This window comes from Myotis nattereri, assembly GCF_964212035.1.
Source record: "Myotis nattereri genome assembly, chromosome: X".
Lineage (NCBI taxonomy): Eukaryota > Metazoa > Chordata > Mammalia > Chiroptera > Vespertilionidae > Myotis > Myotis nattereri.
Window position 1 is genome coordinate 54,615,835 of NC_138078.1, and position 19,423 is coordinate 54,635,257.

Below are 19,423 nucleotides of genomic sequence, written 5' to 3' on the forward strand. Positions count from 1 at the left end.
AGGAGTTACAGAAAAAGTGGGATTGGGGCTGGGCTTTGAAAGGAGTGCATTAGCTCAGATTAGAAGGGAACATGCATTACCAATGGATGAAGTTCATAAAAAAGTTTGGTGGCTTCCATGTAGGAAAAATTTTAAAAAGAATCAATCTGAAGTTATTAGACTGAGGTTGTATTCATACCACCACTAAATCCCAACCTGCTTCAATCCCTTCACTTGTAAGTTTGGAAAATAATACCTAACTTACAGGGTGTTGTGAGAATAAAATGCTAGTAATTATGGGGAAGTACATAGTACAATGAAAAGTATTTACACAAATGTCAGGTATTTTTATTAAGGAATTGTTAAAGTAATAAAGATACCAATCTGGCTGGAACTGAGGGTATAATGCAGGTTACCATCATGACATAATATTGGCTAGGACTAAACTCTAGAGTTTTTCCTATCAATCCAAAACATTTAGATTTTACTTGATTGGAAATGAGAGCCACAGAAAGATTGTTGAGAGTGGAAATAATATACTTTAAGTGTGGTTTTCACAACAGTGTTAAATGATCAAGGTTTAGACTAGAGTTGAGGCAGAAGGGACAAGAAAGGAGGGGATGGATTCAAGAAAAATTATAAGAATCAACAGACTTTGGTCTGCATGTATCAAAAGCCAAAGGAGGTCAATCAAAAGTTACCCTAATGACAGCATTTTGAACACTGTTTTATAGAACACTAGTCTAGGAAATTCTTAAAAGGCTGTAAAATTCACTCCTATCTTAGATTCCAAATGCACTTTATTATGCTTTAGCATATCAAAGGCTCTGAGAAATTATGGAGTAAAGAAATCTTCTGTTTAACATAGCCCCAAACTTAACTGACCTAGTGTTCCATGGAACACATGATGGAAAATGCTCTAAGTAATGTTGCCCAGGTGACCAGTACACTGAAGACACAATAAGAGAAAACACAATGCTTAGTGAGTTGCTGTTGTTTGATAGTCCATTTTGTTTGTTGAAGGTGTTTCAGACATAATGAATTTGAGAAGCTACATGATATGCAGGGTCAATTGATCAGAAGACTAATGAAAATCATGGTTTGACATTAAAGTGAGGTCAGAGTTAAAGATGAAGTTTTGGAAGTCATTCTTTTTACATGCAAAAGTAATAGTTAAAGTCATGGCAAAAAATAAGAGATTACACAAAGAGAATAAAATTGAGCCAGAAGTAGAACTGAAGGCAGCCACAGAACAATCTCTATTTGTGTTACTATTTATTTTTATGGGTGTGAGTGAATATATATGAGACTAAGAAAAAAGGACTTTGAAAAGCATGTATGTGCATAATTCTATTCTCAATCTAGGATAGAATTGCCACCTAAACCCTTGTAACTTTTTCATCCAGAATTCTCTTTAGTTCTGACATTATTTTTCAGAGTTAAACAAAGGTGAGAGTTGGAAGGAAGGGTAGAAATGGTTAATAATCAAAGGTTTGGGAAAATCCACACAGTAATTGGAAAACCTGTTTTAAATTGACAGTTGATGGGAATTTAACCCATGGATTTATTGGATTTAATCTATGCTCATTTATTGTCCATAGATAAGTGGTTATTATCCCTGGCTGTACTTTAGAATAACTTGGGTAGTTTGTTTAAAATATGCATATCCCCCCCCCCCCGCCTCTACTTTAAGAGATTTATCTAAATTGTTTTAGGATGAGCTGCAGTAATGATATTTCCTAAAAAGCTTCCAAAGTGATTCTATTGTACAGCCAGAGGTTAGAAATACTCATGTAGACTAGCGACAAATATAGTTCACTGCCTATTTTTGTAAATAAATGCCTACTAGAACATAACCATGCTCATTCATTTATGTATTGTCTCTGGCTGCTTTTGTTCATTAATGGAAGAACTGAATAGTTGGGTAGACACCACATGTGACCCTCAGTGCTGAAAATATTTACTATCTAGCCCTTTACAGAGATGGGTTTGTGAGCCTTGGTCTGAATTAACTTTTGAGTCAGGTTTGAGAAAAAAATTAAAATTTTACAATTCCCAGAGAATGTGTTTCTTTTTTGAAGATGTTTCCTATTGCCATAATGTTTTTGAGACATTCCAAAGTTGTTATCATATGGAAAATATTTGGGGGGATATATAAAAACTATTTAACAGAGCATTAAAATTTTAGAATGAACAATTCAATTTTCCCCTTCCTCTATTAAATTCTTTCTACCTGGGGCACTTAAGGAAAAATGTCAACTTTGCAGAATGATTAGTTGACAAGAAGACATAAGATTTCTTCTAATAGTACTAGTATTTTAAAAAATTGGTTAAATTGTACTGTGTGGAATTGGGTGTTATTCTATTAATATTTATTTCTAGTAAAATAAAATAGAGAGGTCAATGGGGGGGGGAAAGGAGACATATGTAATACTATATGTAATACTTCAAACAATAAAGAATTTAAAAATAAAATAAACTACTGAGATCAATGTAGCAAAACATTAGAGTAGGATGTAAGATTTGAGAGGGGGAAAGAATAATATTACAGGTAATTTTTAACGGTTCTCTAAATTTTCCAAATTCATACAATGGTTATATATTATTTATGTAAGTCATAAAAATATTGATCTGTACTTCCTGGGCTAGAGCAAAAGCTCCAACAATTTTTTTCTGGTGGGCCTAAGCACCTCTCATTGATGGCTTGAAAGAATAACAAATGCCTGCTATTGTGGAGGATAAAACAATGAAACTTCCCTATTGCCAAGAACTGCAACCCACAGCATGTTGGTGCCCTTAATCTCAATATCCTATATAATAAAGGGTAATGTGCAAATCAACCGAACAGCAGAATGACCAGTCGCTATGATGCACACTGACCACCAGGGGGCATACACTCCCACAGGGGGAGCACCATTCAGCCACAAGCTGGGCTGACAGCTGGTGAGTGCAGCAGCCTGCCTCCACAGCAGCAGCGCTAAGGATGTCGGACTTCGGCTTAAGCCCGCTTCCCATGGGGAGTGGGCCTAAGCCATCAGTTGGACATCCCCCAAGGGCTCCCGGACTGCAAAAGGACGTAGGCTGGGCTGAGGGACTCCTCCACACTCCCTGAGTGCACGAATCTCACGCACCAGGCCTCTAGTTCTGATCTATAGAAAACTAGAGCTCAGGTTGCCTAAGTCTGAGAGACACCGCTTGAGAAAATGGCTGATATAGAGAGAGTCTTACCCACTTTGGAAAAGAATTCACATGCAACTTACAACTGACAGCAGAGTATCTTAACATTAAGATTCCTATTAGCCCAGAATATTGTTTTCTTGGTCATTCAAAAGAACAAAGCACCCTGTGTTTAAACAATTTCATAAAGGATGCTTCTTCATTGAGGGGAAGGGCCTTAAAAGTTGGCTTAAAGGCATTTGTTGACTCTTGATTTTGCCGGGGAAGAGGGGGTAGGCATAGCTCTCAAACAGTGGTCATAAGTATAAAAATCAACAAATAAACAGTCTTTACTTGTGTCAGGTTGGTAAGGTCTGACAATCTGTCAGTCACCCTCAAACAAATATCACTATCATTTTCAAAAATAAAGTAAAATGGTATATACCTGCCACCAAACATTCTTCTCAATGAGAATAAATATGCTGGAGACTGCAAAAGACATTTACTTAGAAAGAGGATATACATTTTAGCACAGATCCCACGACAGTATTTTCCACTGTAACAGAACAGACTGTGCCCACTTCCCCTGAATCAGCAAGTTTCAAGTTTCCACTTCAAAAATATTCAGCACAATACAGGAAAGAGTTTTGGAATGTAATTTTAGGAAGGTGAAAAAAGGGGGGGAGAAAGGCAAAATACAGTTCTATTATTCCTATGGGCTAGGCTACATGTTCTTTCAATTCCCCCTCCGCTACACATACACCACACAGCTCCAGATCTCTTTATATTTTTATTTTAGTACCTGCTCCAGTTCATAGGCCTTTGCCTTATCCTCATCACGGTCTGCATTCTTCCGATAGGCCAGGCCCAAACCCCACACAGCCAAGATGCTGTACACATTATCCCGGACCCAGGCATCTTTCTGATCATAGCTGGCTGGAAGCAAGCCAGTCACGGGATTCTGCAAAGCCAAGAAAAAGAGGACAGGCAGGTATCCATAGTCTGTTAATATTAGGAAACAATATCAAATGGCATACTTAGGGACTTTGGTCTAATTTCTACTTCCCTATTCCTGAGTATTATACCCCCCTTTCTTCTGACCAAGTACAAACAAATGCTATCTTGAATAGGGGGAAAGAGCTGTTTGAAAACTTACAAGTCTGAAAAGAAAGTCAGTGTTTTAACTTTCCAGTTAGAATGAGCTACCAACGAAAAACCAGCATTAAAGAAGTATTAAAAATATAATTAACAGTATATACAAAGTACCTCAGATCTTCACAATAGTGTAGTCTTAAAATTACTAAATGTCCCCCTGCTTTCTTTGGCAGGAGGGGAAGAACGGTCACACACACACACACACACACACACACACACACACACACATTCACGGAGGGTCTCCATCCAAGCTATCACGCTGCACACATCTTCAGTGACTACAGGTAACACTTAACTTACCTGATGGCACAGGATGGTCTGATGCACCAGCCTAGCATAGCCGTCCAGCCGAACCCCCGAGTTACTCCGGCTCCTCATCGTGCCGCTTCCAATCTCCTCAGTGAAACCGCTAGGGTGCCGGGTGCCACAGGGGCCTTCGGTCCTCCGAGGAAGGAGGCTCCAACGCAGCTGCACCCGCCCTGTGGGAAGCCCGAGTAGCAGGCTCCTGCAGAGCCGTCCCAACGCTCAGGCCTGGGCCAGCTGTCTGGGTCACGGCGGTCTCTGGAGCCCACCACACGCCCGCCCGCGCACCCGCGCAGCCTCCTGCAGTCTGGGCCCTAGCGCTGCCCTCTCCCAACCTACGCCAGGCTGACCTCCTCCGCTCAACTCCAGGAGACTGCCCTGGCCCACAGCACACACACACGCCCCTCCTCCCTCCAGCAGCTGGTCCCCCTCTCAGCACCGCCTCCACCTAGCTGGAGCCGCCAGCAGGAGGCGGGGCGGGTTCCTGGGGTCCTGGCAGCTGCGAGCTGTTTCCCCTCAGCCAGCGCGCCTGTCCCGCCCACGTGCGTCCCCTGCACGCACGCCCCGCAGCAGAGGATGTGTCACGGTAGGCAACGTGATTTCAGAGGTTTATTTTCGACACTTTGAGTATTTCAGTTTTCCCCACTGGCTGTGCAGTCAGGATGTTGAGGCGGCTGTTTCTTTTTGTTTTGTGGGGTGTGTTTTTTTCTGCTAAACTATTTTTAGGAGCCCACAGTGACTTCAAACCTAAGAAGAAAGGCACACATTTGCATTCAAGGCCTAAAGAACGAGAATTTCCAGAATGGTAATTTCCGGGTCTTTAATGTATTTTATACTTTTGACTAAAAACTCGGATTAAATTCCTCACTCCGAACCAAACCAAACACGGAAGAACTCCCCTGGGTACTTTATTTTCTTAGAAACTGGCGAATCTGTGGGCCTGGGAAGGCGGGCACAGCGGTGAGCTTTGAGGAAGCCAGTGACCGCGGGAACCTGGGCTGGGGTGGGGTGGGGAGCGGTGCCTTATAATAACCTTGGATGAAAGAGGTTTTATAAGTGATTTGGAAGGCTCCCTCGTGTACACGTAAGTCACACGGGCCAGGCAACAGACTCAGGTGAAAATAAAAGGGAGAAAGGGAAGCTAGAAAAGAAGCCTGCAACAATGCTCACTCCTCACTGGCCGCCAGTTGTCACACACCCCGTTTTTTGCTACCTGTTTACTGCCCCCAACCCCCACCTCTTGAGCTCAGCTCATTCAAAGACCCTGCAGGCCTTTCAAGGCTTGGTTTAAGTACCACCTGCTCTCAAAATTGCAGGGTTAACAGAATTAGACCTTTCAATTCCCAACTCTAATAATCTGTGATTCTAAGCCTTCCCTAGCCGCCTCACCCAGGCCACAGTGATTTTGCATTTATTTACATTTTTATTTCTCTAAATTTAGTCTCTCTTTCTAAGCTTACTCCATCCCAACCCCCATTCTCACCAGCTCCCAAATTAGCATAAAGGCAGCCACCTCAGAGGTGACTAGCAAATATTTGGTAAGGATGACAGTTATACACAGTAATAGAATTTTCAAGCAAATACTTTCCATTGCATTCATTAGCTACGCAAATGCTGTGACTGGCACATAACAAGCCACTTCAAGGCCCAGGTGCACAGGGGGAGAACAAGTCTTTCCTAGCACATTGCGTACCGCATAGAAATCTCTAAGACATACGCCAGGGACCGCACGTTTTTGGGCAAACTGCACGTTATTTAAATCATCATAATGCACTTTAGGTGTTGTTTTTTAATAATTATAACATTTTTATTTACAAAAACAATTAAACAATTAAAGTTCCTAGTACTTTTTTAACGTATGGTACTGCGTAAAACATTTTCCTCTATGAAGAGGGACCAAACAAAATTTACATAAGTATCTAGATTCGCTCCTTTTTCCATGGGCGTGAAAAACGAGAACACTCGTGAGCGGTCCTTAACAGATGGCGCGCAAAACACGAGAAAACTCCTGAGCCGTACGAAATGTGCTAGGAAAGCTAGTTCATGTTGAATGAAAGAACACTTTCCCAACCCTGCTCTGCCCCTAACTCCCTGATATCTTCCCCTTAGCCTGTAGCCTCAAAAGCTCTTTCTCTATCCTTGTCCACTTCAAGGTACTGCCCTCTCTTTTTCTTTATCTCACCATCATGGGGTGGGTGGGTGGGTGGAGAGATCAACCAAAGAACTTGTATACATACTAGAGGCCTGGTGCATGAAATTAGTGCGGGGGGGGGGGGTTGTCCCCTCAGCCCAGCCTGTACCCTCTCACAATCCGGGACCACTGGCTCCTAACTGCTCACCTGCCTGCCTGCCTGATCGCCCCTACTGGCCTACCTGCCAGCCTGATCACCCCTAACCGCCTCTGCCTGCCAGCCTGGTCACCCCCAACTGCACCCCCACCAACCTGGTCATCCCAACTGACCCCCCGCCAGCCTGGTCACCCCTAACTGCCCCCCTGCCAGCCTGGCCACCCCCAACTGCCCCCCTGCCAACCTGGTCACCCCTTGCTGCCCCCCTCTGCCAGCCTGGTCACCCTTAACTGCATCCCACTGCTGACCTGGCCACCTCCAACTGCCCCCCACCCCGCCGGCCTGGTTGCCCCTCACTGCCCCCCTCTGCCAGCCTGGTCACCCCCAACTGACCCCCTGCTGGCCTGGTCACCCCAACTGCCCCCACTGCTGGCCTTGTTGCCCCCAACTGCCCCCCTGCTGGCCTGGTCACCCCTCACTGCTCCCCCTCCCAGCCTGGTTGCCCCACACAGCCTGCTGTTTGGTCTTTTGGTCATCCCTCACTAACTCCCCTGCCAGCCTGGTCACCCCATGCAGACTGCTACTCAGTGGTTTGGTCATCCCTCACTAACCGGGTCGTTTGGTTGCCCCTCACTGCCCCCCCTGCCAGCCTGGTTACTCCACGCAGCCTGCTGCTCAGTCATTTGGTCATCCCTCACTAACCCCCCTGCAGGCCTGGTCGCCCCACTCAGCCTATTCAGTCGTCCATTTGGTCGTCCGTTCAGTTGCAATGGCCCCTGGCTCTTTATATATATAGATATGCATAACCCATGGACATAGACAATAGGGTGGTGAAGGCCTGGGGTGGTGGGCAGGGGTGGGCTAGAAGGAGTCAATGGGGGAAAGGGGGGACATATGTAATACATTCAACAATAAAGTTAAAAATGGTTTTTTGCATTGAATTTAGAAGTAAAATTTACATTTAAAAATAAATAAAAGTCGTTTTTAATATTAAAGTATATATGTGGTCACTTAAATATTAAAGTATATATAAGGTCACTAAAGAAAACTTGGAAAGTATAGAAAAGTAAAGCAAAACAATCATAATTCCTATACACACACACACAGAGTTAATATTTTAGTTTATTATTTCTAATCATTTTATTCCTCTGCACAGACTGCCCCCCCCCCCCAGTTATTTAGAAATATGAGTAGATAGGAATGCCAGAAGTACCATAAGTTCTCACCAAGAAAGATAACTGGCTGAGTATCAAGAGGCCTTGCTGGATGGCTTTACCTTGGTGTTTTCAACATTAGTCCAGGCTGGGCCTTCAGTCATGCAGTCTTAGAAACTCAATCTCCTGTGGGGCCGGTGTGGCTCAATGGTTGAGTATCAACCTATGAACCAGGAGGTCACCTTTTGATTCCCAGTCAGGGCATATGCCCGGGTTACAGGCTCAATCCCCAGTATGGGGTGTGCAGGAGGGAGCCGATCAATGATTCTCTCTCATCATTGATGTTTCTCTCTCTCCCTCTCCCTCTCTGAAATCAATAAAAATATATATAATTTTAAAAAAGAAACTTAATCTCTTTAAGGTCCCAGAACTGGTCAAACTCAGGAGGCTGACTCATGCTAATTACTACACAAGAGAATGATATGTGAATAATGAGAAATGAGAAATCGAATTGTGGCAGTTACACCGTACCTACTATTGTGCAGATTGACTTATTCACCCAAAATTATGTTATGGTGGCCTTTGTGTTTTGTTGGCAGTTTCTTTTGCTGTGTAGTATTAGGGTCACCAAAGGAAGAACACACGAGGCCAAATGGTAAGGGATTTTAAATTTATTAGGTCATCTGGATACCAGATGGGCTGAGCCCAAGAAATGGCGTCAGCACCCAGGGACAGAAAGTCAGAGATATATTTTTTTTTAAATATATTTTATTGACTTTTTACAGAGAGGAAGGGAGAGAGATAGAGAGCTAGAAACATCGATGAGAGAGAAACATCAATCAGCTGCCTCCTGCACATCCCCCACTGGGGATGTGCCCGCAACCCAGGTACATGCCCTTGACCGGAATCGAACCTGGGACCTTTCAGTCCGCAGGCCAACGCTCTATCCACTGAGCCAAACCGGTTTTGGCAGAAAGTCAGAGATATTAAAGGACTGTAGAGGCAGGCTTTTTCTGGGTGGAGAATTCTCTGGGCAGATCCTGAGGGAAAAGATAATGGTCTTAGCAAATGGAATGTTATGTTAGCAAGTGCTAAGCAAAAGGGAATGTGGATTGTGAAGTGGCCTAAAGGTCAGTTGCCAAGGGGAGGGGTGTTGATTCAATAACTTGATCAGACATAACATGCAGGAGCTTTTTAGTTTGACATAGTCCCATTCATTTTTTACCTTTACTTTCCTTGCCTTTGGGTCAAATTTATAAAATCTCCTTTAATACCAAGATCCATAAGTATAGTACCTATGTTTTCTTCTATGTAACTTACTGTTTCAGGCCTTATATTTAGACCTTTGATTCATTCTGTTATTTTTTTATATGGGAACAAACAGCAGTCCAGTTACATTCTTTTGCATGTAGCTTTCCAATTTTACCAGTACCATTTATTGAAGATGCTTTCTTTTCTTCATTAAATGATTTTACCTAGTTTGTCAAAAATTATTTGCCCATATACATGTGGGCTCTCAATTCTGGACTCTCAATTCTGTTCCATTGGTCTATACATCTATTTTTCTGCCAATACCATGCTATTTTGATTTTTTAACTTTGTTCAGGATCACTTTGGCTATTTGGGGTATTTTGTGGTTTCATGCAAATCTAATTTTTTGTTCTATTTCTTTAAAAATGCCATGGGATTTTTTAAAACTTTATTTTATTGTTTAAAGTATTACAAATAGTAGTACATATGTCTCCTTTTTTTCCCCATTGACCTTCTCTTGGCCTCCTCTACCCCCCGGCACATGCCCCACCCCACGCCAGTGTCTTGTATCCACTGGTTATGCTTACATGCATGCATACAAGTCCTTTGGTTGATCTCCTACCTCCCCCCCCAACACTCCCCAGCCTTCCCAATGTAATTTGACAGTCTGTTCAATGCTTCTCAGCCTCTGTATCTATCTTTTTGTTCATCAGGTTATAATTTTCTTTATTATCCATAAATGAGTGAGATCATGTGGTGTTTTTCTTTCACTTCCTGGCTTATTTCACTTAGCATAATACTCTCCAGTTCCATCCATGCTGCTGCAAATGGTAAGAATTCCTTCTTTTTTTACCACAGTGTAGTATTCCATTGTGTAAATGTACCACGGTTTTCTAATCCACTCATCTGTTGATGAGCAATTAGGCTGTTTCCAAATCTTGGCTATGGTAAATTGTGCTGCTATGAACATAGGGGTGCATATATCCTTTCTAATTGGTGTTCTGGTTTCTTGGGATATATTCCTAAAAGTGGTATTACTGGGTCAAATGGCAGTTCCATTTTTAAATTTTTGAGGAAACACCATACTGTTTTCCACAATGGCTGCACCAGTCTGCATTCCCACCTGCAGTACACGAAGGTTCCTTTTTCTCCGCATCCTCTCCAGCACTTGTCATTTGTTGATTTGTTGATGATAGGTATTCTGACAGGTGTAAGGTGGTACATCATTGTTGTTTTGATTTGCATCTCTTGGATGATTAGTGACTTTGAGCATGTTTTCATGTGACTCTTGGCTTTCTGGGTGTCCTCTTTCCAAAAGATTTTATTTAGGTCCTTAGCCCATTTTTTTATTGGATTATTTTCCTTTTGTTGAGTAGTATGAGTTCCCTGTAAATGTTGGAGATTAAAGCCTTATCGGAGATAACATTGGCAAATACGTTCTCCTATGCAGTGGGCTTTCTTGTTGTTTTGTTGATGGTTTCTTTTGCTGTGTGGAAGCTTTTTATTTTGATGTAATCCCATTTCTTTTTTTTTTTTTTTTTTGGCTGTTTTAATCAGTTTTATTTTTTTTAATTAAATCTTTATTGTTCAGATTATTACATTTGTTCCTCTTTTTTCCACCCATAACTCCCCTCCTCCCAGTTCCCACCCCACCCTCCGCCCTCACTCCCCACCCACTGTTCTCATCCATAGGTGCACGATTTTTGTCCAGTCTCTTCCCGCATCTCCCATACCCCTTTCCCCCCCCAAGAATAGTCAGTCCATTCCCTTTCTATGTCCCTGATTCTATTATAATCACCAGTTCATCCTGTTCATCGGATTATTTATTCACTTGATTCTTAGATTCACTTGTTGATAGATGCATATTTGTTGTTCATAATTTGTATCTTTACCTTTTTCTTCCTCTTCCTCTTCTTAAAGGATACCTTTCAGCATTTCATATAATCCTGGTTTGGTGGTGATGAACTCCTTTAGCTTTTCCTTATCTGTGAAGCTCTTTATCTGACCTTCAGTTCTGAATGATAGCTTTGCTGGATAAAGTAATCTTGGTTGTAGGTTCTGGGTATTCATCACTTTGAATATTTCTTGCCACTCCCTTCTGGCCTGCAAAGTTTCTGTTGAGAAATCAGCTGACAGACTGATTAAAACGGAACCAAGATGGCGGCATAGGTTAACGCCGGAGTTTGCTGCTTTGAACAACTACTTCAAAAGTGAAACTAAAAGACAGAACGGACATCACCCAGAACCACTGGAACGCTGGCTGAGTGGAAGTCCTACAACTAGGAGGAAAGAGAAACGCATATGGACACTCAGAGGAGGCGCAGTGCTGAAGTCAAATTCTGAGGTGCGGAGTGCGTGGAGCGGGCTGGCGGCGGAGGGCGCGGTTGGAGTTTTCAATCCGGAGGGAGTCGCAGACTCTGAGCTCCAGATACAGGCGAGTCTTTAGGGACCCAGACTCAAATGGGAGAAGCAGGACTGCCTGGCTTCGGTCAGAGCTAGTGCAGCTTTCTCTCCGAGCTTTGCAGCGGGTGCTGGGACTCAGAGAGGCAGAGCCCCTGGGGACAGGACTGAGAGCCGCCATAACTGCTCTCTCCGGCCCACCCTGTTGATCCTGTGTGACCCGCCCTGCCCAAGCCCAGCACAGAGGCATTTGCCGGATAGCCTCAGGCAAACGCCAGATTAGCACCTCCCTAGAGGACAGAAGTTCTCTCACTGCTGACACAGCTGATTCTCATAGCCACTTGGCCTGGAGGTCAAACCCTCCCTGGAATTACCTACAACAATCAAGATTTAACTATAAGACCACGAACAAAGACCACTAGCGGGTGCACCAAGGAAGCATAACAAAATGCGGAGACAAAGAAACAGGACAAAATTGTCAATGGAAGATATAGAGTTCAGAACCACACTTTGAAGGTCTCTCAAGAACTGTTTAGAAGCCGCCGATAAACTTAATGAGATCTACAAGAAAACTAATGAGACCCTCGATCTTATATTGGGGAACCAACTAGAAATTAAGCATACACTGACTGAAATAAAGAATATTATACAGACTCCCGACAGCAGAACAGAGGAGCGCAAGAATCAAGTCAATGATTTGAAATGCGAGGAAGCAAAAAACACCCAACCGGAAAAGCAAAATGAAAAAAGAATCCAAAAATGCGAGGATAGTGTAAGGAGCCTCTGGGACAGCTTCAGGCGTACCAACATCAGAATTATAGGGGTGCCAGACGATGAGAGAGAGCAAGATATTAAAAACCTATTTGAAGAAATAATGACAGAAAACTTCCCTCACCTGGTGAAAGAAATGGACTTACAGGTCCAAGAAGCGCGGAGAACCCCAAACAAAAGGAATCCAAAGAGGACCACACCAAGACACATCATAATTAAAGTGCCAAGAGGAAAAGATAAAGAGAGAATCTTAAAAACAGCAAGAGAAAGAAACTCAGTTACCTACAAGGGAATACCCATACGACTGTCAGCTGATTTCTCAATCCCATTTCTTTATTTTCTCCTTAGTCACTCTTGCCCTAGGATCTGTGTCTGTAAAGATATTGCTATGACATATGTCTGCACTTTTGCTGCCTATGGACTCTTACAGAATTTTTATTGTTTCCCATCTCACATTCAAGTCCTTTAGCCATTTTGAGTTTGTTTTTGTGTATGGTGTAAGTTGGTGATCTAGTTTCACTTTTTTGCATGTATCTGACCTAATTTCCCAGCACCATTTATTAAAGAGGCTATTTTGACTCCATTGTATGCTCTTGCCTCCTTTGACAAATATTAATTGAGTATAATGGCTTGGGTCAATTTCTGGGTCCTCTATTCTGTTCCGTTGGTCTATATGTCTGTTCTTGTGCTAGTACCAGGCAGTTTTGAGAACTGTGGCTTGGTATTATAGTTTGATGTCTGGTATTGTGATCCCTACAACTTTGTTCTTCTTTCTCAGGATTGCTGTGGCTATTCGGGGTCTCTTTTTATTCCAGATGAATTTTTGGAGAGTTTGTTCTAGATCTTTGAAATATGTCATTGGTATTTTAATAGGTATTGCATTGAATCTATAGATTGCTTTAGGTAGTATGGACATTTTAATGATGTTGACTGTACCAATCCATGAACATGGTATGTTCTTCCATTTGTTTATGTCTTCCTCTCTTTTTTCAATGTCCTGTAATTTTCGAAGTACAGGTGTTTTATGTTCTCGGTTAAGTTTATTCCTAGGTATCTTAATTTTTTTGGTGCAATGGTAAATGGGATTGTTTTGTTCATTTCTCTTTCTGTGAGTTTATTATTGGTGTATAAAAAGGCCATAGATTTCTGGGTGTTAATTTTGTATCCTGCTACATTGCCAAATTCATTTATTAGATCTAGTAGTTTTCTGATGGAGTCTTTGGGATTTTCTATGTGAAATATCATGTCATCTGCAAATAAGGACAGTTTTACTTCTTCTTTTCCAATTTGGATGCCTTTTATTTTTTCTTCTTGTCCAAATGCTATGGCTAGTACTTCTAATAATATGTGGAATAGGAGTGGGGAAAGTGGGCATTCTTGTACTGATCCTGTTCTTAGAGGAAATGGATTTAGTATTTGCCAATTGAGTATGTTGGCTATTGGTTTGGCATATATGCTTTTATTATGTTGAGGTATGATCCCTCTATTCCCACTTTGCTGAGAGTTTTTATAAAGAAAGGGTGTTGAATTTTGTCAGATGCTTTTTCTGCATCAATTGATATGATTATGTGATTTCTGTCTCTCAGTTTGTTGAAGTGATGTATCACATTTATTGATTTGCAGATATTGAACGATCCTTGCATTCCTGGAATAAATCCAACTTGATCACAGTGTATGATCATTCTAATGTATTGCTGAATCTGATTTCCTAGGATTTTGTTGAGGATTTTGGCATCTATGTTCATGAGGGATATTGGCCTGTAATTTTCTTTCATTGTGTTGTCTTTGTCTGGTTTTGGTATTAGGGTGATGCTGGCTTCATAGAATGAGCTTGGAAGTCTGAGGAGGATAGGTTTTAGTTCTTCTTTGAATGCTTGGTAGAACTCCCCTGTAAAGCCATCTGGACCAGGGCTTTTCTTTCTTGGAAGGTTTTTTTTTTGTTTTTTAATTAAATCTTTATTGTTCAGATTATTACATTTGTTCCTCTTCTTTCCCCCCATAACTCCCCTCCTCCCAGTTCCCGCCCCACCCACCGCCCTCACTCCCCACCCACTGTCCTCATCCATAGGTGCATGATTTTTGTCCAGTCTCTCCCCGCATCTCCTACACCCCTTTCCCCACCCCCCAAGAATAGTCAGTCCATTCCCTTTCTATGTCCCTGATTCTATTATGATCACCAGATTATTTGTTCACTTGATTCTTAGATTCACTTGTTGATAGATGCATGTTTGTTGTTCATAATTTGTATCTTTACCTTTTTCTTCTTCTTCCTCTTCTTAAAGGATACCTTTCAGCATTTCATATAATCCTGGTTTGGTGGTGATGAACTCCTTTAGCTTTTCCTTATCTGTGAAGCTCTTTATCTGACCTTCAGTTCTGAATGATAGCTTTGCTGGATAAAGTAATCTTGGTTGTAGGTTCTTGGCATTCATCACTTTGAATATTTCTTGCCACTCCCTTCTGGCCTGCAAAGTTTCTGTTGAGAAATCAGCTGACAGTCATATGAGTATTCCCTTGTAGGTAACTGAGTTTCTTTCTCTTGCTGCTTTTAGGATTTTCTCTTTGTCTTTTGCTCTTGGCATTTTAATTATGATGTGTCTTGGTGTGGTCCTCTTTGGATTCCTTTTGTTTGGGGTTCTCTGCGCTTCCTGGACCTGTAAGTCTATATCTTTCACCAGGTGGGGGAAGTTTTCTGTCATTATTTCTTCAAATAGGTTTTCAATATCTTGCTCTCTCTCATCTTCTGGCACCCCTATAATTCGGATGTTGGTACGCTTAAAGCCGTCCCAGAGGCTCTTTACACTATCTTCGTATTTTCGGATTCTTTTTTCATTCTGCTTTTCCAGTTGGGTGTTTTTTTGCTTCTTCGCATTTTGAATCTTTGACTTGATTCTTGCGCTGCTCTGGTCTGCTGTTGGGTGTCTGTACAATATTCTGTACTTCAGTCAGTGTATGCTTAATTTCTAGTTGGCTCTTTATCACAATATCGAGGGTCTCATTAGATTTCTTGAGGATCTCACTACATTTATCGACGGTCTCACCAGTCTTTTCGAGGGCCTTACTAAGTTTATCGGCAGCTTCTAGACCAGGGGTGGGCAAACTTTTTGACTCGAGGGCCACAATGGGTTCTTAAACTGGACCGGAGGGCCGGAACAAAAGCATGGATGGAGTGTTTGTGTGAACTAATATAAATTCAAAGTAAACATCATTACATAAAAGGGTACGGTCTTTTTTTTTTTTAGTTTTATTCATTTCAAACAGGCCGGATCCGGCCCGCGGGCCGTACTTTGCTCACGGCTGTTCTAGACAGTTCTTGAGAGACCTTAAAAGTGTGGTTTTGAGCTCTATATCTTCCATTTCTGACATTTGCATCCTGTTTCTTTGTCTCCGCATTTTTTTATCTTTTCTTGGTGCACCCCCTAGTGGTCTTTGTGCGCAGTCTTGTTGTAGTTAAGCCTTGATTGTTGTGGGCAATACCGGGGGTGATTTGACCTCCAGGCTAACTGGCTATGAGAGTCAGCTGTGTCTGCAGTGGGAGAGCTTCTGTGCTGGATCTCTCTGGAAGGTTTTTGATCACTGTTTCAATTTCTTCAGTAGTTACCGACCTATTCAGGTTTTTTTCTCTTCTTGGTTGATGGTTGAGTTTTGGGAGCTTCTATTTTTCTAAGAATATGTCCATTTCATCTACGTTGTCCATTTTGTTGCAATAGATTTTTTCATAGTATTTTTGCATAATCATTTGTATTTCTGTGGGATCAGTTGTTATTTCAACTCTTTCATTTCTGATTTTGTTTATTTGGGTCCTCTCTCTTTGCTTCTTGGTGAACCTGGCAAGAGGTTTCTCAATCTTGTGTATCCTTTAAAATAACCAGCGTTTGGTTTTGTTGGTCTTTTGTATTGGTTTTTTTGTTTGTTTGTTTGTTTGTTTTTTGGACTCTATGTCATTTATCTCCGCTCTGATCTTTATTATTTTCTTCCTTCTGCTTACACTGGGCTTTTCTTGTTGCTCTCTTTCTAACTCTTTGAGTATGGTTAAATAATTTATTACCATTGTTTCTTGTTTTTTTGAGGCAGGCCTATAGAGCTATGAACTTCCCTCTCAAGACTGCTTTCACTGTGTCTCATAGATTTTGGATTGTTGTGTTCTCATTGTTGTTTGTTGCCATGATGCTTTTTATTTCTTCTTTGATCTCTCTGGTTACCCAGTCATTGTTTAATAGCATGCTATTTAGCCTCCAGGTGTTTGATTTTTTTATTGTAGTTGATTTCCAGTTTTATGCCATTGTGGTCTCAGGTGGTGCTTGATATGATTTCTATCTTTTTGAATTTGGAGAGACTTTGCCTGTGACCCAATATATGGTCTATCTTTGAAAATGACCCATGTGCATTTCAGAAGAATGTTTATTTTGTGGCTTTGGGGTGAAATGTTCTGAAGATGTCAGTTAATTCCATCTGATCTAGTGAGTCATTTAGGATTGATGTTTCTTTGCTGATTTTTTGTTTAGAGGATTTGTCCAATGATGATAGTGGGGTATTAAAGTCCCTTACTATGACCATATTGCTATCAATCTCTCCCTTGATATCTTCCGAAAGTTTTTTTTTATGTATTTGGGTGCTCCTGTATTGTGTGTGTGTATGTTTAACAGAGTTGTATTTTCTTGTTGGGTTGCTCCCTTTAATAATATGAAGTGGCCTTCCTTATCTATTGTTATGTCCTTCACTTTGAGATCTAATTTGTTCGATATAAGTATTGCTACCCAAGTTTTTTTTGTGTTTTTTTTTTTCATTTCCATTCTCCTGAAAAGTCTTTTTCTATCCCTTCACTGTCAGTCTGTGTGATCCTTTTTTCTGAGGTGGGTTTCCTGTAGACAGCAGATATATGGATCATGTTTTCTTATCTACTCAGCTACCCTATGTGTTTTGATTGGGGCATTTAAGCCATTAACATTTAAAGTTATTATTGATAGGTACTTGTTTATCACCATTTTTATTCTTTACGCCTGTATTCCTTCTTCGTTTCCTATTTTTTCTTTGTACAGCAAACTGTTTAGCATTTCTTGCTTTGCTGGTTTGGTGGTAATAAACTCCCTTAGTCCTTTTTTGTCTGTGAAGCTTCTGATTTCACCCTCAATTTTGATTGACAGCCTTGCTCTGTACAGTATTCTTGGATTCAGATCCTTCCTTTGCATGACTTTGTATATTTCATTCCATTCCCTTCTGGCCTGATGTGTTTCTATTGAGAAATCACTCACTAGTCTGTTGGGGGATACTTTGAAGTTAACTTTCTGTCTCTCTCTGGCCGCTTTTAAGATTCTTACTTTGTCATTGTTGTTTGCCAATTTAATTATAATGTGCCTTGGCATCGGTCTTTTTGAGGTTCATTTTGTTTGGGACTCTGTGTGCTTCTTGGATTTGTGTGAGGTTTTTCTTCCCTATATCAGGGAAGTTTTCTGTCATTATTTCTTCAAACAGGTTTTCTATTCCTTGCTTAGTTTCCTCTCTTTCTGGATCCCTATTATGCAGATGTTGTTTAGTTTCATGTTGTCCCAAAGTTCCCTTAGGCTGTCCTCCTGTTTTTTAAGTTTTTTTTCTAGATGCTGCTCTGCTTGGGTATTTTTTCCTGTCATATCTTCTAGCTCACTGTTGCAGACCTCTGCTGCTTCTAGTCTACTGTTGTTGCTTTCCATTGAGTTCTTTATAGCAGCAATGCTATTTTTCATTTCTTCTTGGTTCTTCTTCATTTCCTCTTGCTTCTTACACATATTGTTGAATTTGTCTACCATTCTTTTCAGCCACCTTATGACCATTTCTCTGAATTCTTTCTCTGACATTTTGCTTGCCTCCTTTTCGTTTACTCCTTTTTCTGGTGATGCCTCCTTTTCTTTCATTTGTGGGCTGTTTCTTTGTCTCCCCATGATCTCTGTTCTCTGGGTGTCTGGTTATGTAGCTCTCTTTCTCCTTTCTCTAGGTGAAATATGACCTTTCCATGAAGAGGAGCAGGTCTTGTCTGAGTCCACGTATTCATGCTGCTTGAGAGCTGGTGTTCCTGGGTTCATAGCTGGTCCCTGGGTGCCATGGTTGCAGGGTCCCTGGATACGGATAACAGCCACTCTCCCCTTCAAGATGGCACAGTCTCCAATGCGATGGGATTTTTATGTGGATTGCAATAAATCTGTATATTGCTTTGGGTAATATGGCCATTTTAACTATGTGGATTCTTCCAATTCATGAACACAGAGTATCTTTTCATTTCTTTGTGTTTTCTTCAACCTTGTTTTTTCTTCTTCAACCTCTTTTATTAACATCATATAGTTTTCAGTGTATAAGTTCTTCCCATAGTTTGTTTTGTTTATTCCTTGGTATTTTATTCATTTTGTTACAATTGTAAAAGGAATTATTTTTCCATTTCTTCTTCTGGAATTTCATTGTTGGTATATAGGGATGTAATGGATTTTTTTACATTTATTATGCATTCTACAACTTTACTGTATTTGTTTACTGTTTCTAAGATTTTTGTGTTTGGAGTTTTTAGTGTTTTCTACATAAAGAATTATGTCATCTGTAAAAAGTGATAATTTTACTTCTTCATTTCCAATGTGAGAGTCTTTTATCTGTCTTACCTATATTGTATCCTAAATTTGAATATTTGTTTCTACTGATGATTGGTATGTATGTCTATTTATGTGCCAGTGCCCTTTGTTTTAAATATTTGAAGCTTTAGCTTGGCCACTGTGGCTAAGTGGTTGAGCGTTGACCTATAAACCAGGAGGTCACTGTTCAATTCCTGGTCAGGGCACATGCCTGGGTTATGGGCTCAATCCCTAGTAGGGGGTGTGCAGGAGGCAGCTGATCAATTATTCTCTCTCATCATTGATGTATCTATATCCCTCTCCCTTCCTCTTTGAAATCAATAAAAATATATTATAAATAAACAAACAAACAAATATTGGAAGCTTTAAAATGTTT

At 41.1% G+C, this 19,423-nt stretch overlaps 1 protein-coding gene across 1 annotated transcript in view; it reads right to left on the bottom strand.

Annotated features, from left to right (window-relative positions):
* The window catches only part of PHKA1 (phosphorylase kinase regulatory subunit alpha 1), a gene marked incomplete at its 3' end in the record, with an annotated part of 280,015 nt that extends 274,992 nt beyond the window's left edge, over positions 1-5,023 (bottom strand). The window contains exons 1-2 of the mRNA XM_081081650.1: positions 4,591-5,023; positions 3,938-4,096 (exon numbers count right to left, since the gene is read on the bottom strand). Coding sequence (XP_080937776.1) covers positions 3,938-4,096; positions 4,591-4,668 — 237 coding nt within the window. The 5' untranslated portion in view covers positions 4,669-5,023. The remainder of the gene's footprint in view (positions 1-3,937; positions 4,097-4,590) is intronic.
* Between the last annotated feature and the right edge of the window lie 14,400 nt (positions 5,024-19,423).